The 22,956-nt window shown below is 27.9% G+C and overlaps 4 protein-coding genes across 11 annotated transcripts; 2 read left to right on the top strand and 2 right to left on the bottom strand.

Moving 5' to 3' along the window:
* Positions 1-1,813: 1,813 nt before the first annotated feature.
* On the top strand, positions 1,814-5,093 carry Pgm2a (phosphoglucomutase 2). Its single transcript, XM_015523314.2, has 10 exons — positions 1,814-2,136; positions 2,212-2,471; positions 2,540-2,732; positions 3,113-3,379; positions 3,496-3,677; positions 3,744-3,927; positions 4,048-4,271; positions 4,334-4,439; positions 4,502-4,731; positions 4,805-5,093. Exons 1-10 carry the CDS (start codon positions 2,071-2,073, stop codon positions 4,905-4,907), a joined length of 1,815 nt encoding a protein of 604 aa, XP_015378800.1. The 5' UTR covers positions 1,814-2,070; the 3' UTR covers positions 4,908-5,093.
* A 35-nt stretch (positions 5,094-5,128) lies between these two features.
* Positions 5,129-6,933, bottom strand: eIF3k (eukaryotic translation initiation factor 3 subunit k). Its single transcript, XM_015523313.2, has 4 exons — positions 6,737-6,933; positions 6,430-6,646; positions 5,481-5,700; positions 5,129-5,409 (listed from the first exon to the last, which is right to left on the bottom strand). The coding sequence occupies exons 1-4, from the start codon at positions 6,787-6,789 to the stop codon at positions 5,252-5,254; spliced, it is 648 nt and encodes a 215-aa protein (XP_015378799.2). The 5' UTR covers positions 6,790-6,933; the 3' UTR covers positions 5,129-5,251.
* Positions 6,737-19,967, bottom strand: Mnn1 (menin 1). 6 transcript variants are annotated; one of them, XR_016191434.1, is made up of 8 exons: positions 18,913-19,967; positions 18,673-18,825; positions 17,966-18,211; positions 17,685-17,892; positions 17,328-17,613; positions 16,680-17,190; positions 16,537-16,600; positions 10,824-16,028 (listed from the first exon to the last, which is right to left on the bottom strand). XR_016191434.1 is itself a non-coding variant. In XM_089225943.1 (7 exons), the coding sequence occupies exons 1-6, from the start codon at positions 19,355-19,357 to the stop codon at positions 16,708-16,710; spliced, it is 1,821 nt and encodes a 606-aa protein (XP_089082069.1). In that variant the 5' UTR covers positions 19,358-19,967; the 3' UTR covers positions 6,737-7,164; positions 16,680-16,707. The 6 variants fall into 6 exon arrangements, 2 of the variants coding, with proteins under 2 accessions (XP_089082069.1, XP_089082068.1); XR_016191435.1 differs by lacking the exon at positions 16,537-16,600 and having other exon boundaries at positions 10,824-15,750; positions 15,980-16,028; XR_016191433.1 differs by having other exon boundaries at positions 10,824-15,750; positions 15,980-16,028; positions 16,537-17,190; positions 18,913-19,965.
* Positions 7,766-10,616, top strand: LOC107172977 (metaxin-2). 3 transcript variants are annotated; one of them, XM_089225945.1, is made up of 6 exons: positions 7,766-8,078; positions 9,397-9,469; positions 9,525-9,772; positions 9,834-9,926; positions 9,981-10,222; positions 10,282-10,616. In XM_089225945.1, the coding sequence occupies exons 2-6, from the start codon at positions 9,406-9,408 to the stop codon at positions 10,439-10,441; spliced, it is 807 nt and encodes a 268-aa protein (XP_089082071.1). In that variant the 5' UTR covers positions 7,766-8,078; positions 9,397-9,405; the 3' UTR covers positions 10,442-10,616. The 3 variants fall into 3 exon arrangements, with proteins under 3 accessions (XP_089082071.1, XP_015378797.1, XP_015378798.1); XM_015523311.2 differs by lacking the exon at positions 7,766-8,078 and adding an exon at positions 8,171-8,329; XM_015523312.2 differs by lacking the exon at positions 7,766-8,078 and adding an exon at positions 8,173-8,329 and having other exon boundaries at positions 9,400-9,469.
* Positions 19,968-22,956: the final 2,989 nt, after the last annotated feature.

Genomic DNA, 22,956 nt, shown 5'->3' with positions numbered 1-22,956 from the left:
TTCTTGCAATATAAATTGCTGGCATCCGATTTATACGAAATTTACCGGTTAAATAAAATGGTATGAAAAACTTTATAAAACTGTCTTGTTTGTTTACATGTAACTATGAGATATTAATAAATTATTAACTACTCTACTATTTACTGTAAACGATTTATTATTACTATTACTATTTTATTTGAAAGTCTTGTAACTAAATACAAATATAATCATAGTACAGCAGGTGGATGTTAAATGTGCTTTCTGTATTGTGATAATAGCTATAGCCTATAGATTCTACATGGTTTCTAATGTCTATTGCCGTGATTGACAATGAAATTTATGTGATTATGTTATATACTTATATATAATAATGTAGAGATTTGTTGTTTGCACGGTTTAAGATATCTTAAACTGTGGTTTTTCAATTTCTAAGAAACAAAATCTTTATAAGTTATATACTATTGTATATGGTTATGTACCGAGATGTAAAAAGTACTGAAAATAAATCACAGTTTCACTATAATTATATTAATTTAAAATCTTGCAAATTAAATGTTGTAATTTTTTTTATAATTAAGTTCATAATTGTAATCAGCTGTCTGGCAATATATACTTTTATATATTGACTATTGAATGATTTTAGAACTGGCTATTTTGTGGTTTCAATGTAATTCATAATCTGTACAAATTAATGCTTCTTCGTGTATCGTTGATTGAATTGTAAATAATTGGGTGTAAAATTAACTTCTTAAAAATAATATGCCTTTAGAATCTGAGCGGTGGGGCGAGTTTATTCATGTTAAAATAGTGGGATGTAATTGTATGACGAAGTACAAAATGATGTCTAGCTGCAGCCTAGTGCCTATACTATCACGTTATTACGTACGTACGTAAACATTTGGTGTGGCTCCAAATCCAAATATTGCTCTGTGCCTTGGCAAACGAGTAAACAATATCTAACACTAGTAATATCGTAAATAAGTATTGATTGAAAGACAATATGTTGAGATTCATTAAACCCAGTGGAACTAGGAGAAGTAACTAATAAGGGGTTGTCCAGCCTGGTGTAACCTATTTCTATTAATTTATCAACACCAATTCATGTGCCTCGCGAGTTTTTTGAGGAGTAAAAATGCTTCATTCATTTTTAAAGGTGATTTCTGCGAAAAATGTTCCATGTATTACTCAAAATAATCAAGTTTGGAAGTTATGAAAACACAGAAGAGAACGCGACAGATATGTTTGTTGTCTCCGTCTTACAAGTGCGTAAAATGGCAAATTTACGCTTAGAAGATCACGTTTAGCTCAGTTAGTTTAAAAATTAGGGTAAATTGACTTATTATGAAACTTGATGTTAAGGATATCTTTAATTTACACTTTTTATATACGCATAACTTGCTTCAAAATTGAACTGTCATAAAAATGGCCCTCAACAAACACAGAAAATGTTCTCGACAACAAATTTCATAATAGGTCGATTCACTCTAATTTTGAAGCTAATGGAGCTAAACGTGATCTGCTGAGGGTAAATTTATGATGTTATGCACTTGAAAGACGGAGACAATAAACGATTGTGTAGCGTCTTCGAAAGATATTATATAGCTGAATTTCGATGGATTTTTGTAAAGAGCTGAATATTTACATTTTTACGAAACCCGTCAATCAAAACCAAGCAAATATTTAAACTTTTCATGGTTGAAATGATTGAAAAAAATATTGTTATTTGTCTCCGTTATCAACGTTGCCAATGTTTTTTGAGTTTTTGCTAAATGATAATATAGTTGCGTATTTGAAAATTGAAATCTCTTCTGTGATTATACTGCAAATATATTATCATTGATTAAATTTACATTATGCAATCGATTTTGAGTTTAACACGGTTATAATTGTTATAAAGTACTTTCATTATAATCGCGTATAGCAAAAAAAAATAATATTTATCACAAACAACAATTTTCTTTATCTAGGTATGGCTTATACAATTCTAAAATACTGACTTCTGTATTTTACAAACTCTTAACAGTGGAAAGTTGAATCTTAGTCATTGGCCAAAAATAACTTCTTGTAAACACATTTGTAGTTAACAAAATGGATACAACATTCCTGCCAGAATATTTAGAATTACTGGTGAAAAATTGGTTTTCGTGGAATCAAGTATGAGCTCAATAGTTTGAACGGTTTCTATGTAGAACAAATTGCATTGTGTACTTATATAGCTGTAATTTTCAGTCACAACAGTACTCTGTTGAACTAGCAGACATATTGGCGCAAAAAAATGTGGACAAAATAAAAAACATGTTTGATGGTCGCCTTTCATTTGGAACTGCGGGCCTAAGAGCAGCGATGGGTCCTGGTTTCAAACGTATGAACGATCTGGTGGTCGTACAATCTGCTCAGGGGCTTTTGTATTACATGTTGAGCGTCTTTGGGGATACGTTAAAAACATCTGGAATTATTATCGGATACGATGGAAGATATAATAGTAAAAGGTTGTAGAGAAAAAGTGTATATTTGCATTGTATGAAATTTATTAATCAATCGTTTCAAATCAATATAGATTTGCCGAACTGACATCACAAGTTTTTTTAAGACATTCCATCAAAGTATATCTCATGAATGAGGTTTGTCCAACTCCATTTATAGCTTTTGGTATTAAGATATACAAATGTTGTGGTGGGGTTATGGTTACTGCTTCACATAACCCAAAAGAAGATAATGGTTATAAAGTATTCTGGAAAAATGGTGCTCAAGTTAGTAAGTTTTAAGGAACATAAGTTTTCCACTTGTCACCAGGGGCGTCATTTAGGGGGTGGCAGGGTGTGCGGTTGCACCCCTTACTTTTAGAATGTTACAATTGGCCTGCGCATTGCTGAAGCCTGAAATAATGCACGAGCCACGAATGCACAATTATTTATATGATTAAAATCAAATTGTAATAACCGGTCTATAATGTATGGAAATAATTGAATGCAGGATGATATACATATATGTATGTATATCTATTTTTATATGTTCTGGTGAAATTTCAAAATGGCCTGCTTGAAACTTCGCACACTAAAAAAAAAACCTGAAATGACGCCCCTGCTACCGTCACCTTATAACTTGAATACATTTTCAAATATATTTCCAGATTATATCTCCAGTTGATAAAAACATTCAAAACAGTATTACTGAACATTTAGAGCCTGAAGGTGTTTGGAATACTGAAGACATTTATAATAATAGTTTGTTAGTTAATCCATTAATCGACCTGCAGAAACATTACAACTGTTTTGTTGATAAAATGCTGTTTCCTAATTTGGATAAAAAGAATACAAATATAATTTTTACATATACACCTATGCATGGTGTAGGCTATCCTTACATAAAAAATGTATTTGAAAATGCCAAATTCAATGTGAGTATCTATGAAATTGAACAAAATTGTATTCAATCCATTTATATTATAAATATTAAATGTTTATAAATTATTTTGTGCAGTAGCTATTATAATTTATGAATTACACTATTTAGCCAGTGATAGTTGTTGAACAACAAAAGGATCCAAACCCAGAATTCCCAACTGTTCCATTTCCAAACCCAGAGGAAGGCAAAAGTGCATTAAAATTGGCGATTGAAACAGCTGAAAACAACTGTAGTCGCATTATACTTGCTAACGATCCTGATGCCGATAGATTGGCTGTGGCAGAACATCCGTAACACAATTATTCTCATATTATCATAAAAATATATTCTTAATTAAAGGCAGATTTTAATTTTAGGATAGGCAGCGAGGGCTGGAAAATATTTACTGGAAATGAAGTTGGTGCATTGTTAGGATGGTGGGTGATACATTCCTATAAAAAAATACATGGTAAAACACATCCTAAATTAGTTGTTCTATCAAGCACAGTATCATCTGCTATACTTAAATCTATGGCTAAAATTGAAGGAATCAGATTTGAAGTAAATCACTAACATTACTTACTTTTTATCACAAATTCATAAACCAAGATTAATATATTCAGTATAATTATCTTGGTTTATATACTAAATAAACAAATTATAATTCATTGTAACTCCTAGGAAACACTCACTGGATTTAAATGGATGGGCAATAGAGCTGATCAACTTTCTGCTGAAGGATATGACGTAATTTATGCCTTTGAAGAGTCTATTGGTTACATGTGCGGCAGTGAGGTCTTAGATAAAGATGGAATATCGGCTGCTGTTAAAATAGCAGAGTTAGCAATATATTTAGAAAAAGAAAATAGTACATTATCTTCAGCTTTAGAACTTATATACAAACAGTAAGTTTTATCTGATATTAAATCTTTGCAATATAAATAAAACCATTTTTATTTTGTTTTAGATATGGTTGGCATTTATCTGTAAACTCATACTTTATTTGCAACGATAGTCTTACAATAAAGAAAATATTTGAATCGATAAGGCAAAATAATAACCAGCCAAATAATGTAATGACACATCACTGATAATAATACGGCCAAGGTCAGAATTAATTATTTTATTTTTACAGTATCCAAAATCCATTCTTGGAGGCAGATATTTGATCAAATCAGTTCGAGACATGACAACTGGATATGATTCCAGTACAATAGATTATAAACCAGTATTGTCCGTTTCAAAATCATCTCAAATGATAACATTTTACTTTGATAATGGTTTAATTGCTACATTACGAACAAGTGGAACAGAACCCAAAATAAAATATTATGCTGAATTATGCAGTGATCCTAAAAATTCTTCGTTAGTCAAATTTAATTTAAATTAATTAATTATTGTATAATTAAACTAATTATGGTTAATTTATTTTTGTTAGTGATGTCAGTAGATTGAAAAGTGTTTTGAATGAAATGGTTGAAGCAATAATTGAAGAATTTCTAAAACCACATGAAAATGCTCTAATTTTTCGCAGCAACTAGTTAAACAGACATTGCTCAGATAATTTTTTACATATTATACATATTACATTCCTATTATATAATTTTCACGGTTTTAAAATTTAAAATAGATTCAAGGTTGTTATAAACTTAATTTTAAAGTTTAATAGATTTAAGATTATTGTAAACTTGATTTTAAAATTAAATTAAATTGATTAATAATTAGTACTTAGTAATGGAATAGATATGAAGAGTAGGCATACTTAATTATTCCAATAAAAATAATATAATCCAATATAAACCAATTCTTTCAATTATTTTTGTTAATAAACATATTTTTTAAGTATTGGTATAAAAATGTATTTCGACTTTACAACTTTTAGAAATTAACGACAACTTGCCATGACACCCAAAATATTTTCATAATCAATTTTCTCAGTAATATTTTTTGTTTTGATATTTTCGTCTTGATTTGCTACAAAAATGTATTTGTTATCCAATTCTTTCCAATTGTATTTTAATATCCAGTGTTTTAAAGCAGCATCTGTCAAAAAGCATAATTATTAATTACTACCAATACTGAATTTAATATGAATACAATCCATTATTACTTACCATCAATACCTCCCAATAACTCCATAAGATGATGTTTTTCAATAGACTGAAATGTAATACCAATCACATGACACACAAACTTTCGAACAGAATCTAAAAATCCATTGACTTTAGCATACAGTTCAGGAGTGGAATGCACATTATACCAAAATTCTTTGAAGTTGCAGTTTTCCAATAGATCAGCCAAGAATAATACTTGACTTAATGGAGCTTCCTGACACTAAATTATTATAGAAACTCGATAAATAAATCTTTTCAAAAAAATGAATAGCCAATAGTTAGAACATTTTTTTTAAATTGTTATTAGAGAATATACAATCTATACACAGTGGCATAATAAGAATATATGCTATAACATTTAATAAAACATGAATAGGGTAAGGTAAGAAACTATGCAGTGATCACGCTTTCTTTAGCTTAAATACAGTTAGAACATAAAAATAAAATATATTTAACGCGTTTTATAAATTATATAAAACAATATTTGTTATAAATTTTTAATAAAGCAGTGATTAATAGTTTTTTTTTTTTTTTATGTTAGGTAACTAAGTTGTGACTTGGAAATTTGGATCAATATTAATAACACATTATATCTTATTAGACTCCATGTAATATAAGAATATTCTGAGTGATAGCCAAAAAAGTTTCTTAGTTGAATCAGTATATTTATTTCATCATATTGTTAATGGGCACAATTACCCATGCCACAAGGGTTGGTGGTGTAGTGCGCATTGATAAGAATGGTTTTTGACCACCATCCGGGGCTTTCTTAAACTGAATAGACTATGGTATATACTACTTAGTGAATTTACATTAACATTTAAAAATGTATTTATTTTTATTGAATTGTTTGACTTTAAAATTTAAAAGCATCTTACTTCCTATGCACAATCAATATTCAATTTGGTAAAATAAAATTAGAGATGAACATAACTGAAGTATTACTTACCAATTTTTCATTCAATAGACATTTGCACAGCACGAAATCTGAATGAGGAAAGTTGGTGATCGCTTTCAACATGATTTGTACGGTGATATCCAAATTATAATCGTGATGAAATTGATATATTTTGAGAACTGCAAGGTTCGCTTCTAAATCGTACGTGTTCTCTTGGGACTGTACTTCCACGTAGTGTTCAAGAGTAGACAAATGTTGGGGATTGTATCTGCGAACAATTAAATATACTCGTGCAATTTACTGAAGAGCAATTTGGAGATACGAGGATCCAACAATGTGCTCAAGTGAGTTAACATACCTTTCGATGCCCTGCAAAAGCGACGCAACCGTTTGTCTCATTGCTTCGGCCATTGTTGGTTCAATAGAGTATGAGAAACGAATTAATGTCAAAATGTAATTAAAATCCTATATCTTGAAAAAAATGCTATTCTCACACAGTTAGACTTCACACAAACACGGAATGGATATGGAAGAACCGCAAGGAGTCGCGGCGTGTATCACTTGCGAATTGCGATCGTATGACTTTTTTTTATCGTGTGATTATAATTTCGGATCGATTTAGCAGCTCGAATGCCCAATAAACAAAAGTGCAAAATATGCCGCAACCGTGAATCAGTGTGGACAACACTTGTGTTAAAATATGGTACTGCACGAATTCTTGTGCCGACGTGCTGCAGCACTGATGAATTTTTTTTTCTCTCTCCACATAATTATCTAAATCATTATCTATTATAAAAATAAAAATAAAATAATATTAGAAATATATAAATATCTGTGCTCTCCCTAGTCTCCCCTAATTATTTTCGCAACACAGACTTCTATATAATATTACCTATATAGAAGTTTGTGTTTCGCAATGATATATTCAGTAATCACTAATCAGTAAAGTTTGTGAACGCATCGAGTGTAAAATTGCGTATTATACAATATTACAGCTGCACATAATAGGTTAAATTTTTTATTAAAAACTAGTGAATTAGTGAATACATGACGAAATTAATCTATTTTGTGATTTAGTCATGAATCATGACTGTCATAGTGAAAGTATGAATTAGTACCCCAATATATTCTGAATTTTTGTGTGATAATAGTATCAAAGGTAGTATCAGGCCTACGACACTCTCCCAAATCCCAATGTTAATTGAAAAAAGTGGGGACATGGCCTTGAGCTCATGGGTACTGCCATTTTGTTAGTTATGAGAATCAGCTGACGGCTCATATCAGATATTTCAATAATTGATAGTTGATACTTGATACCATTATGATAACACAGAAATTTTATTAATTCCATAATTTATTATTTATTATTATGCTTTAATAAATTATATTATATCGTCAAACATGTTTTTTTTCATTTTTGTGCCTGTGTGCAATGTTTTATAATAATATAATATTATAGTAATGGAACAAAACGATGCAGCACACGTCATAACCATGATTGTTTTAATTATTATTTATAATTATAATTACTAACAATAATTAAAACAAAAAAAATTACTGAACGTGTTTAGCGAAAAATTATAAGTTAAATGTTGTAGTAAAGCCATAGCCCGTAAGCCGTTTAGTCAAAAACGTAAACAAACAACAAACCGTTTATCTCAAAAAAAAAATCGTTCGTAACAACACTTCTAAACCACCAGGTAATCATTTACAACTTCAACACTAAACCACCAGAGATCGACCACCAAGCAGGTGGGGATTGCAGAGTGTCGCTTCTATATTGTTCTGTGGTAGTATCAAACTATTAAATAGATAGTACTATCTTAAACCTAAAAACATCAACAACTTGAAGTCACAAAATGAAAATATGAAAATTTTCTGAATAAAAACTTTAGTAATCTTTTCTTTACGTTTTTCATTTCAATTTTGGTTAATTTTATTCTTGAATGTGGTAAGTATTAGTGTTAATAATTATAAAAAAAGGTACCATAGGTAATAATATAGTCTTCGAAATTCCTTATGTTTAATTTCGTTAGTAAACTTTGGCCTTGTTGGCTTGGTTCTTAAATATTGTATGTTTAAATAACTACAAAATTTCAAAAATCAACGTAATGAAAATAAAATTAGCATATTAGTTTTGTATATATTTAACATTTTATGATGTTGTAATAAAAGTATAAAGTTAGAATATTAGGACCTATCTAGTTTATTAGTTAATTAATATTGCTAATTATTTTATTATTTTTAATTTCTATTAATTTAAGTATGTTTGTATATGCATGGCTGTTTTGTTTGAACACTAGGATTTATGATTTTTTTATTTAGAGACATTTAGATTAACTTTCAGAAGTATAAGACCTTGGTTTGTATTTAGCCCTCTTATATTTTAATCCATTCTCTAATACTAAATGGACTATCAAATACAAAATAAGCTATATTACTTTAATTTTATTTGTATAAAAAATATAATTTATCTATAATAAAAAAAGTAATTAACAGATTTATTCTTCTGGACAAACAACACAAACAACTGAAGCTAAGATTGCTCTACCTCTTCCACTACCATCTTGAGAAAGTAGAATACCAAATATTATACCATTATTTACTAATTTACTAATATTGTCAGTCATTAAATTATGATAAAACAGATGAAATCTGTATACTGACCCATTGTCAATAATTATCAGATTGTTAATTTTATAATGTTTGTTACTTTTTCACATTTGATTAATTGTTAACAGTGTCAATACCTATTTTAGTGTATCTCATTTGTTTTGGACTTAAGCCTGTATCTCATTAAAATAAAATAAAACCAAATTTATTGTAGTCATGTATGAAACTATGAACTTATATTTTGAATGTTTATTTTATATTACCTAAGTATTTTGTTTATATTAGCCAATGAATTTAAGACTGAATAAAAAAAATTGTATAACCATTTAATACAATACTATTGAATTATGTAAAATGTTCAGTATTTATTACTTATACCTTACTTTATTAATTTATGTTTATTAGTAGTTGACAATGGCAGTTTTCAAAACATCATCAAATATATTGACAAAAGAATGTATAAGAACACAAATTTGTGGTAAAAATAATTTTATGAGATCCTTTTATTCTGTATTTACCTCAAAATTTTACAGGTGAAGGTGAGTGGCCAAAAAACACAGTAATATACCAGCCTTATGAAACAGAACAAATTCTTTTACCTGACAATTCAAAATGTTTATCGGTTAAAACATTTTTAAAAATGGCTGGTTTAGAATTCATTGTAGAAGCTAGAGAAAATGCTGAATTTATGTCACCACATCGAGGTAAAGTGCCTTTCATTAAAGCAGGCCAGTTTTTAGTTGCTGACTTTGAACCAATTGTCAGTTTTGCTCAATCTAAAGTGAGATTAAACATTATTTTAAGTATTCAATTTAATTAAACGTTAATACATTTATTTTCAGGGTTATTCGCTATCGGCAAGTTTAGATGAAGCTCAAAAGTGGGATCTTAGAGTATACATGGCACTAGTGAATAATGTTCTTTTAAATGCTGAGGTTAGTTTACAGCATATTTTTTGGAAACAATTAAATAATTTTAATTGTATTTAGATTTATGTTACATGGAACCATGAGCTTACTTATAAAGAACTCACCAAACCAAGATACAGTTCCGTTTATCCTTTCCCATTGAACCACTGGGCTACATATACTAAGCGCCGTGAAATGTTAGCACATTTAGATGTGTTAGGTTGGAAAAAAAAATCTTTGGACGAAGTATTTAAAGAGGTGGAAAAAATCTGCGAGTCATTATCAAATTTTTTAGGAGACAAGAAATATTTTTTTAATGAAAAGTATATTATTAATCATAAGTGTATGAAATATTTATTTGATTAATGAAATATTTTTTCAGGCCAACTGAGTTAGATGCTTTAGTTTTTGGTCATTTGTTTTCCATCATAACAACACCACTACTAAATAATCGATTTGCTGCTACTGTCAGAGCTTATGACAATCTAGTTCAATTATGTGTACGCATTGAAACAGAATTTTATCAGTCTAGAATTCTATGATATAAAATAATTGTTCATTTGATTTTGATGGATTCTAGTTAGTATTTACTATTATGTATTATTTAACTATACCGAAATGGGCAAAATGAAATAAAATACTAACTAATCTGTTAGATAGAAATATATTATGTGATCTAATTATGTAAAGAAGTGTAATAAAATTAATGAAAATATATATTTTGTTTGTTGTTATAATTTTGTAAATAAAAATAACTTTTTTATTCTTATCTTATAATAATCTAATGTGCATTAATTCTACTAATTAGTTCTAAGCTTATTTTGTTTTAATACTCTTTAAAACTGATAATCTCATTGTTGGTTTATAAGCACGTAAGATGGAATTATATACCATTTAAAATTAAAAAATATGTTCAACTTCAAAGCACAATGTAATAAATTTTATTTTTTCAAGAATTGGTATAATTAATATTATTAACAGTAATAATACAATAAACAGTAAAGAAAAAAAAAACTAAAGGGTACAATAAATTGAAGTAAATATACACAATCCAAAATAAACATAGAAGAGACTTTTCATAACAAATATTCATAATAACTTAACATTTTCATATAATACTGAAACTTAACCAAATACTGAAATAAAGTTATTTATGAAAAATATATTATTTTCAAAAGCAACATAATCACCATAACTTTAGAAAATTAAAAATTGTAAAATAAACTGAACTTAAATTTAATATAGTTCTTATAAATAATACTAGAGCATTTAACATTGTGATGTGTATAATTAAACATAAACAAGTTACATATATTTTTCCATATATGTATATATAATATATTATAAAACATTAGCTGTTTCTTTACCTGTACTGTTATATTTTTATATAACATTTCATAATGCTACCTAAATCTTGATTTAATAGAAATAAAAATATATGATAGACAATTTGTTATCAATTTAAAACATACAAATTATACACGGAAGACAATTAAAAATTGGATGCTGTTAACAATTGCAACAAAATATTTTTACCTTAACTATTTAATATGTTATTAAAAAAATATCGTAAAATATATTATGCTGAACATATTTAAATAACAGACAGTAGTTAAACAAGAATAAAAAAAAATATGTGATTCATGTGTAAAGAAATATTTATTGGCCATCAATCCTCTAAAATAGGAATGTTGGGAAATGAAATAATATGTTATGCATGTTAAAAATATAATATTTTCAAGAAATTTAGTTTTTTTTTTTTAATTCACTTCATGACAAAAAGAAAATTAGGTGGTACATATTTTGTAATCAATGATTATTTTTATATTTAATATTACTTTTTGTTAAACAACAATATAATAATATATATAAAATATAAATTATAATAATAACTATCTTTTAATTTAAAATTTAAAAGCAGTAAGTTTGTATGCGAATTTCAATGAATATAAATAATGACAAAGATAATATGAGATAAGATATAGTTTAATTTTTAGGAGTATGTCAGAGTAAGTATTTTAAAGGTTTGATAAAGCCAATTTCAAACATTTTAGAATAAATTAAAAATTAAAATGTTGGTTAATACTATTTTTAAGAGTTCCTGTGTCTGTATCTGTTATTGTGAAATCATAAAAATTTATTTAAGGGTGAAAATTAAAAAAAAACATATTTTCAAATAGTTTATTAGTTATTACCATTCATAAGTTAGTATCAAATTTGTTAAAAATCCCGAAAACCAACATTAAAGTTAACAAACCATTTAAGATAATACTTAAAATAAATTATTAAAGACAACTTTTAACATTAAATTATGAAATCTAATTACTGCCAAAAAAACATAAATATTAAGGATATGACTTCCTATTTACCTATATAAAATCATCAACATTGAAGCTTAGTTCAAATATTATTTACTTTTGAATCTGTTCTTAATAGTTAATATGAATATATTTATATAACAGTACAGCTCAATGATTACAATTTATTAAATTATTATTTTAATGGTAAAAATTGTATTTGAATTACATAGGATATAGAAAATAACTAGAGTTTTTAATAACCTACAGCTATTGTCATGAAATAAAATATTTAAAAATATTCAACAATTTTTTGGATAATATTATGATACGTTTTTCACAAATTTTGGTAAACAAAAAATGTAAGACGTTAAATTAAATAATAATAATTGTAAGGACTAGGCTCAAAGTTTCATTTTACAAAAATATATATATAATATTATATCAAATGTATTTAAAATTAAGTATTACCGGTAAAAAAAAAACAAGTTAAAACATAACAATGATACGCTAAACAAAAGGCAATAAACAAATTATTGGTATAACATTGTAATTGAAGAATTCAAAATTTCAATAATCTTCAAGGGTAACACATCAATAAGAAAATTGTTGGAATTGTTAGGATGGTAAAATAAAAACTTAAAATTTTGAATGTCTAGATTGCAAGGGCTGGTTTAAGAGAAGTGTGCCTTTTCCCCAGGGCCTGAGTTATTCCTTTTTTATTAATATATCAATTAACTTTATCCAACATTTTTATAAAATATATGGAAAATACTGATAACAGAACAAAGAATTAAATTAAAATGTATTTGCTGCCAGGCTTAGAGCTATCATATTGAATCGCTCTTTTGTATAGTCGTGAATAAAAGTGATTAATAATTACATATTGCTTAATTATATAACAGGGGTGGCCAATCTGTGAATCTTGTCTTATCATAAGACACAAACAATTTTTACTAATAATATTAGAGCAGTTTGAAACTTTTTTATCACCGGCTAACCCCTGATGTAGCGAGGTTTACAACCACACTCAGGGCTCACCCCTTTTCCCTTATAATAATTAATTAATTTGAATTCTGATGATTTGACATTTTTAGTATATTCAAATACAAGAGCTCTGTGCACCTTTTAAAGAATGCCATGTGGTTTTAACAACTTCTTTCCAAATAAAAATCAGAATTTTTTTTTTCTGTAAATTGTTATGTAGATGTTATTTTTATTGGTTTAAATCAACAATTTTAGTTAATATTTTTTGAAGGATTTAACTTTTTGTGTGAAGGATAATGGCCAATGGCTAGGAAGATTTAAAAATTGATTGAATTTCACATACATTATACATTTTTGGAAAATTATTTGGAAAAAAAGAAGTTTGCACTGCCACATGAATGACACTCGTTAAATGGTATAAAAATCTAAGCTGGAGTATACTTAAAAATTCTAAAATTCATAATTTGATTGATTGTACTATTGAATAAAAATATGGGGATCAGTATATAATTCAACCTAACCTAACCAGCCAAATTATTTAATCTCAATAGACCCCCCCCCCCCCCCACACACACCCATCATTGTTATATTAGGATTTAAAATATTACAGGTTTATTATTACACTGTAATGTTTAGTTTGACTAGTTCTTATTAACTTAAGATACTTTTAATAAACTATGAATTATTTTCAAAAACCAAAAGAAAATGGAAACATAATTAATTATGATAAACATTAAACACTATTTTTGAATATAAATATAACAGTAAGAAATAAGTGATAAACAATAAACAGAAAGATAAGAATTATTCAACAAAAGTTTTAAAAAAAAAAATGGTAAATTGAGAAAAAATATTGTAAACAATTATATCTGGACAAAGAATAACATGAAGAATAATGTAAAAATATTTATAAATATAAATTAAAAAATGGTTATTTCATTATCACAGGTTACTAAACCCTTAAAAACATAGTGATCTCATTAATTAAAGATCACATTTTAAGATTGCTCATAAGTCATAAGCATAACTATAACAGTTATGTCACATTTTCAGTATAGTAAATTCAAAACGTATAATTCGAACCCTGTAATATTAATACTAATTTGGGAGTTGGAATGATTAAAATGACTTTTTGTAAATATACGCATTACTTATATATATAGGAATAACTATGTAATTATTAAAGGTAGATGCTATAAATTTACAATTTCATCGTTTTTAAAGTTTAAAATATGAATCATTTTGTGAGGGCTTAAGTAAGATTTAGAGCAGTCAAAGCAGATTCTTAGTTATGCCTATGACTATTTTTTTTATAAATAACTATCTTCTATACTAGCTATTAAATAGAAATCGGAACTTATTGGCAAGTAAACATAAACAAAATAATTTCATAAAATTATTATAATAATATAGTTCAGTACTATATAAACTTTTTAAAATTTTCTGTTTTCAGCTAAATAATGATAAAATAATAATGAATAATTTATGCATTAAAAAATGAATGATAATTAGAGTCTATTAAATATATATAATATATTTATATATAATATATATATAATCTATTAAATAATAATTATAAAAAAAAATAATTTTTATTCAACTTGTGTTTTTTATTATATTAAATTGTTGGATAAATATTGCAATAATATTTTATTTATCTTATATATTTAATCTAAATAGATTATTTATTAATTTTTATAAAGTATTAAATATTATTACACTTTATACCCATTGCTGTAATTGTAAATCAAACAAAATTTCAAGGTACTTACTATAATATAGTTTAATATTACAGATGTAATTATAATTTAACAATGGGAACTTAGAGTCATAAGATATTTAAATAGAAGTGCCTAAATACCTAAAAGTAAACAATGGTATACAATGTGAAAAATTAGTAGTTGTACAAGTGTATAAGTAGCACAATCAGAAATTTCTAAGGAGGATGTCTGATAAAATCAAGTACTATTGATTCAAACAAAATATTGCCAGTCATGCTAAAATTGACCAAGTGAAAATTATAATAATTTCATTTTTAAATTTTAAATTTGTATAACTTTATATTTTTTTGTTACTTGGGGTCACTTTTTGCATGGTTACATCAGGCATGGTTGTTAACATGCAAAAATTGACCAAGTGAAAAAAACAAATATTATTAAGTTATACAAATTTTTATAATGTTATTTCTTTTGGTCACTTTATGCATATAGTCAGTTTTTGCATGACGACAACAATATATATATATATATATATATATATATATATATATATATATATATAATGTGTGTAATTTGTTTTGTTTTTATATATTAAACAAAGGATGTCTGTTTTTTTTTTTTTAAATTTATATCCAATTTAAAATAGTTGATTTGCGTTTTAATCACTATGGAGTTTAAATCAGCTGCATTTTTCAGCGTCATTAAAACCCATTAAACACCAAAACAATTGTTTCTTAACTTTGATATTAAAACATTGTTGTATTATTATTATCATTGAATAAATAATAATAAATGTTGTAATGAATGTAAATGATATAAATTACGTGAAATATGCAAGTATTGGGATCACTGAAAACAAAATACAGTTGTTTAAATTTATAATCTAAAATTTAGCTAAATGAATACTGGATTTAAAATTAAATTGATGAGTAGTTGTATAGTAAGTGGGGATTTATGGTTTGTAAACATGATTAATGCTATTTTTGAATGTAATACAATTTATAAGTCGATAGTCTATATTTAATGGATACAATAATTTCAAGTCTATAATTTACTTAATATTATGATAAATACATACATTTTTTTTTCTATATTAAAGATACCATTGATTGCGCAACAGAAAGTACCTAAAAGAATTTTATCACTAAAATTAGTTTCTAATTATTATTTTAACTTTTTATGTAATTATAAAACAAAGATAATTGTGTTTGTATAAAAAAACATTGAAAATTATAGAATTAGAATTTTTAAAACAAAATAATTTGGAGATTTCCTACATTCTTCTAACTAAATTATTGCAATATAATACCCTTTTCGCTAGATGCGCTACTATTAAAATGTTATTCAATAGACAAAATTACAGCATTGTTTAGCCTATACCAACTTATAATTTTGTCGTGCAAAATAAAATTTTAAATCACAAAATTTTAGGATTTTAATAATTTTAAGCTTAATATTCTTATATGTATATATATTTTTATGGTAACACTAATTAATCACTTGTAAAATTCAACATTTTATCATTATCAACTAATTTTTCTGTTAAATTATGAATATTATTATTATTTATAACAATAATTTTTAATATTATTAATACCTAAGTTTTTTTTAAATATAAATAAATAGATTAATTACCTTAAGTAAGAGATTCTAAATAAAATACTGGTATCAACTATGTCATAGTAATGAATTTAAACTTCTAAAATATAAGTAACATAATAATAGTCTTTCAGTATAAAATAAAATAAATTATTTTAGAAAGAAAAAATTGCACTTACGTTTAATGCATTTTTAGTATACATTTAATTAGTTGTTATTTCTTCTACTCCGCCTTGATAGTGGTTCTGCAGTATCTCTAGGTGCATGACGTTTTCCACCTTGAGACTGAGCACTCATTTGTAAACTAATTGCTTGTGTATTCAATTTCTTTGCAATAAGTAAATCTTTCATGCTTCTCATCTTCTTACTCTTCAACACAATTTTAGTTTCAGGTTCATCATCCTTTAATGTTGTTTCTAAAATAGGTGTTTGAGGTGCAGTAGTAGGAGTAGGTAATACAACAGAACTACCCACAAAAGGTTCTCCTCCACCTTGTAATAAGAACTCTCGATTCAATATTCGCTCACTACAAGCTGCAGTTAGTGCTTCAATGCCAGGATGAAGTTCTGATTTAGTTTCTTCGTCTGTGCCAGGTATAGTACTTAAAATATCTTTAGGCACTAGACGATTATTATTATTTATGTTATTATCATGATAATCTAGAATTAGACCACTATCATTTTCAGAATCCTAAAAACATTAAAGTAAAATTAAACATAAATACAAAAATTCCTACTTAAGTACAGAAAAACTTTAATGTAATACTTTTGTGTAATTCTGTTAGAAAATAATTATAATTTAGATAATTTAGAAACAATATGCCATACTTTTGGTTCTAATATGATAAGTCTTGTTCTCACACTATCATCAAACTTAGATATGGAATTAATAAAATGTTTTGCCCATTTAATGTGTAATACTGGGGTTGTTCCATCTTCTTCCCAAAGACAAAGACCATCATAAATTAATAACACATATGCATAACATTGTGGGTTATTCAATATTGACCGACTTTTGCCACATGTCATTTCTTTCAATGAGTATGGTATTAACTCATAAGCAATATCCATCATTTCTTTATATAATTCTTCATCATCTTTACTAAAACTATACCTATAATGTAATCATAAAAAATCAACTATTAAGGAAGTCCTATGTAATAGTATATCTATAATTTATCTTACTTGCTTATAACTTGACTAGCATTAGCCCAACTTGCAAAAGCGTCTTTAATCATATTATGTCTGTAGAAATATCCACCTTGGTAAGTATATGGATAGACAAACATATCATTATAGTATATTCGAGCAGCTGAAATAGCCTTTTCAAATAAAGCTGTACAAGGAGGTCTTCCAGGTGTTGCATTTAACTCCTCCAAATCACCTAAGTTACCTGAAAAACAGTCATTTATATGTTAAATCCAGTATTAATGAATTAAAAAGTTTGAAATTACTCCGGAAATTACCTAAAGCAAGGGGAAATTTTTCTAGATGTCCTTTATCATAAAGAAGCCACAAAAGAGTCTTTTGAAGAGTGGCAACTTCTAAAGCATCATTAGATTGATTAATACTTGGGTTAATAGAACTAACTAATGCTGATACTTCCATATGCCTATTACAAACTACGGGGTGGCCATTAACATATAGCCACGACCTATGACCAGATCCTGAATCTTTGATTTTTTGTCCACGTTTATCTTCATTTCCCTTTCCTAAAATGAAACAATCAGTCAAATCAATTATTCTATGTATTAAAAAATTCAAAATATAAGTACTTGAGGTACTTCTGACATATAAATTAACATATAACAGCTACCAACGTATCTTGCTCAATAATGAAAGTCATCTACATAGTATATAAATACACACTACTACTTATACTCCATACAGCTCAATACATGGAGTTATCGTGTATTCATGTGAAACATAAAAATAATGACTAACTTTTTAATAACATACAAAAGTTCATACCAATATGATAATAAAAAAGCATTACAAAGCTTAATTTTGAGTTTAAAATTTTACCCATACAGTTTTTTTGTAATTATTTTTTACTAATAAAAACTATTTAAACCAATAATGTTCACACTAAACCATCATAGTATAAAGGAATAATATTTCTTAAAATACTGAAGTTGAATAAAAAATTAAAATAAATAGTATAAAAAATTACCATGCCACGTAACTTCTGCATTTTCACTACCATCTGGACCAAATACAACCCATGCGTGGTCTTCTGACAAAGCCAAATGAACATCATTGTAACCGAGAATTTGACAAGCAGCTACTACAGCAAACGCAACACCAAAACAGTCCAATTTTGAACCTAAAAGAAAATATTTTATATGATAACATGTTTATTGGGGATAGTGCCTATGTCCTATGGCCAATGTTTTAAAATATTTTCACTCACCTGTTAAATAGCTATACATGCTTTGTAAGTGCGCTCTGTCCTTGTAGTAACTTCTAGTAAGCGTGTTCCATATAACGTCGGACACCTTTTTCACAAGTTCTCGGCTAGCGTGTCCGTCTCGGTCATCAAAATGCAGCGGGTCAACACTGCTCTTTATTAGTGAGTAGAATTTCGTGTATAGAGCTTCCACTATGTGCAGCTCGACGTCGGGCAGCCTTAGTGGTACCTGATCAAAGTCAAAGTTTGTTTCGGAGGTCACGACGACTGGCGCTTCGGTGGTCGGTCGGACGCAAGTCATCGTGTTCTCGATGGCGCCAGCCACCAGTGACAGCAGCAACAGGTCTGGTTCTTTTTTTTCCAGCTCCTTGCGGAACACGTCCACCACAGCAGGTATGTCGCGGATCGGAAACAACTCGGCGTGCTGCTTGAATACTTTAAGGGACATAATAACCGCCTGTACCTATCCCAAAAGGTGCACCCGCGCAGCACTTGCAACTACCACTGTTTTTTTTTTTTTGTATTCCGGCGACCTCGTGAATACGAAAAACATTCACCCGAGGTCGACTGCAGCGCGTCGCCAGTATGACCGTTAAAAAGAATTACGGCGTTTCCTATTATTGTTACGGACGGTCGTGTCGCGTCGTTTATTGTTTTGTTTTTGTTTGTTTACTTTACCGCGTTTTAATCACGGATTCCGGATCGTGCGAATCTACGGTGCCGCCGACGGACCAACGTTTTCGGGCGGTGCGGCGTTGCGAATCGGTTGCCCTGTCATCATCGCCGCCGGTGCGCACAGGTCGTCGTGTAGTTAGTACTTAGTAGTAAGAGTAACTGTAGTCCGTTGACTACGATAGTACTATTTTGTTTTTATAGTTATTACTATGAAAATATTGTCGTAGTGAACAGCTGCTGCTGTAGGGTAGTGTCAGTCGATGATGATAGTACTCGTGACGTACGCGATGACGTATTAAAATATTGCAATTATTTCGTAGCCGTGTTATTTCGCAGACTCGCAGTGTGATGAGAAAATGCCATGTACACACAAGTCCCGAAGACCATCTGACAGTTTGGCTACGTGACGTGTTAGGACGGCGATAATAATAGTAACAACATAAATAGTAGGGTATTATAGTCGTTTGTTAACAATTCATAAAGCGGCCCCAAACAAACGCGATTCGTGGTAGGTGTTTACACACGCTGCTTTGGCATACTATACTGATTATAGTTTGTTGCGTAGGGTGAATGGGGGGAACACAAAACTGAAGGAAAAAAAAATATAAAATAAGCAACACAAAATACATGATTAAAAAAGCGTTTTAAATATTCAAATTTTAATTTACCAGAATTCTATACCTATTCTTTTTATGTTAGTTGTGTAATCTTAAATACATTTTCTGCGTGTTTGTTACTTGCTATACCTACATTATTTAAAGCCAAAAACATAAAATCAATTTGAGTTTAATGCAGAAAATAAACTTCATTATTAATGATCATGGTATTATATTTATGATAATAACTCTTAATTTAAATTTATACTTATTTTCTGTTCATAATATCTATACCTACCAATGTACCGAAAATACTCGCGATAATATTTCTGACGGTCGTTTATTGAATATTATAGGGCGATCGGTAATTGGGCCACATAATATTATCTACCCGCTTCGTGTATAATTTTGTTTACATTTTACGTAGATTTCACAAATTTAATATAATATATGAGGTTAATAAAATTAGTCAAATAATAATTACTATAAATATTTTTTTTCTAATAAATTAATAAATACGATCTATAGAATTTTTTTTTATACCTCAAACAATTTATTTATTTTTATTTATATTTTTATTTTTAAAAAACAATATAGGTAATACAAATCTTACAAATTCTAATCTATTCTTTTTACTTTCTTCATAGGAAATTTTTTATTTCATCAAAAATATAATTTGTTCGAATAAAGTTCGTTTTCTTGCTTTTATTGTTATTTGTAATATAATGGCATAATATTAATTTAATATTGGCACAATTACCGTAAACCTTTTTGAAAAAAGTTAATCGTAACTCAATCCGAATTTTAATGTACCCACTAATTTACCATCAAATGAATAATATGTTTAAACTACAAATATAGGTACGATTTATTATTAACTATACAAAAAATAAAGGTATCAGCGTATTGCGTATGTCATCGGCTCATCGCATGTCAAATGTATGTCATCGGTTCATCGCATGTCAAACGTATGTCATCGGCTCATCGCATGTCAAACGTATGTCATCACAGTTGTCGACCGTCACCACGGTGTAGGTACGTGTATCACTGTATTATTCAAAACTGGTTCAAAATGTTTTTAAAAAGAATAGTTATTTAGTAACTATGTTAGTAATTTTTATATAATTTTTTAATATATTACTTATGGGTTCTTAATAATTTATTTTTATTTTGTATTATCATTGTTTGTCGTTGATGCCTGATATTCCACGAAAACTGTTGTTTATAACTTTTGTTTCAATATAAAACTATAAAAATATTGTGTTGTAAAACTAGAATTCTGGTTTTAGTGCGTATTGTGTATATTATCAGCGTACAATATTGATTAATGTCTATCGCCATATTATGAGCAAACTAACGAGTTTAAATAATTAAGTTATAAATATTAAATTATTTTAAAGAGTTAATGTTAAAAACATGATTTGTACCTAATATTTTAGTGTTTAATTTTTATCTGATATCGCCTTTGAAGTAGAAAAAGTACCTAGATTTTCCACTTTTTAAGGGTGATAACTTGTTGATAAGGTTCCATAAACGTTTTTACAAGAACATTAAAAAAGTTGAATTGAATTCCTCAAGCTTTTATATGAGCGTCTGATGTTCAGAGTTATAAATTAGTGATGAATAAAACAATAAATCCATTCATATTAGTGTATGGATTCAATTAATAATCCCTTTTAATAGTGTGTTAATCATTTTATTATGGTTCCTTAAAATATAATATTAATTTTTACAACTACACTAAATTTGTTGATTGTTTTTATTGTATGGATATTGGATATCAATTATATATATTATGATGTGTAGTTATACGCTCATGTAGGTATAGGCGGTAAGTAGGTAAATATACGATAAACCTAAAGAGGTACATACGTACTTATACCTAAAGGTGGTTATAAATATATAATAGTAGATACCTATGTTCAATATTGTTATTGTTTTATTTTTTTTTTTTTATGTAGTTATTTTTCATTAGTTTTTATGATATTAACCTACCTACTAGTTATTAATGTACCTACACTAATACACTATACATTCAGCAGTGATGTATTTATGTGAATAGAGAGATCTTATTATATATCTTATTGTCTTCTTTTTAATGGTTTTTTGAACTCCCAAACATAAATACATAAATACATAAATACAAATTTATGTGTATTTTTAAAATAAATACAGTACGTGTTCAACCTTCGAACGTTTAACACGTATGTATCGCAAGTGCACCTTTATTAAGCTTCCGAAAGCATATCCAAATCTTCTCCATTCTTCAAGTAATATGCTTATTAATTTACTGTAAAACCCCCAAAAGGGCACTCGCCCAGGATAAAACCTTCAAACATAGGTGTAACAGCTCAAAAATCTCAAAAAATTACAACAAACTGAACAAACAAATTTACATATAAGCCTACCAAAAATATCACATCGCCAATATTAATACTCAATAAGAAAACCACAAAACCACAATCCAGTCTGGGTACATCATTAGCGAGAGATAATGCGGTCGCTAATCTCAGTACCTCCGCTCATGAAATTTCGGGACAAGTAGCCCTATCTCGCCCTACTATCAACATCGCACAATAATTCCTCTATCGCTAATGAATACCCATTAGCAATATTGATAACAACCACACCGTATTCAATTATCCAACGGCTCCAACGTCTTCAAATAATATATACAACATGAATATACCACAATACAACAAAAGTGATTTGCAACAAACACCGCAAACGATAAAACACCGTCGAGAGACCAGGCAATAGCTAGTCTTCAACTCTA

The sequence above is a fragment of the Diuraphis noxia genome, unplaced genomic scaffold, assembly GCF_037042655.1.
Source record: "Diuraphis noxia isolate RWA-SAM2 unplaced genomic scaffold, SU_Dnox_SAM2 contig0004, whole genome shotgun sequence".
Lineage (NCBI taxonomy): Eukaryota > Metazoa > Arthropoda > Insecta > Hemiptera > Aphididae > Diuraphis > Diuraphis noxia.
This window is presented reverse-complemented; position numbering and strand designations above follow the sequence as displayed.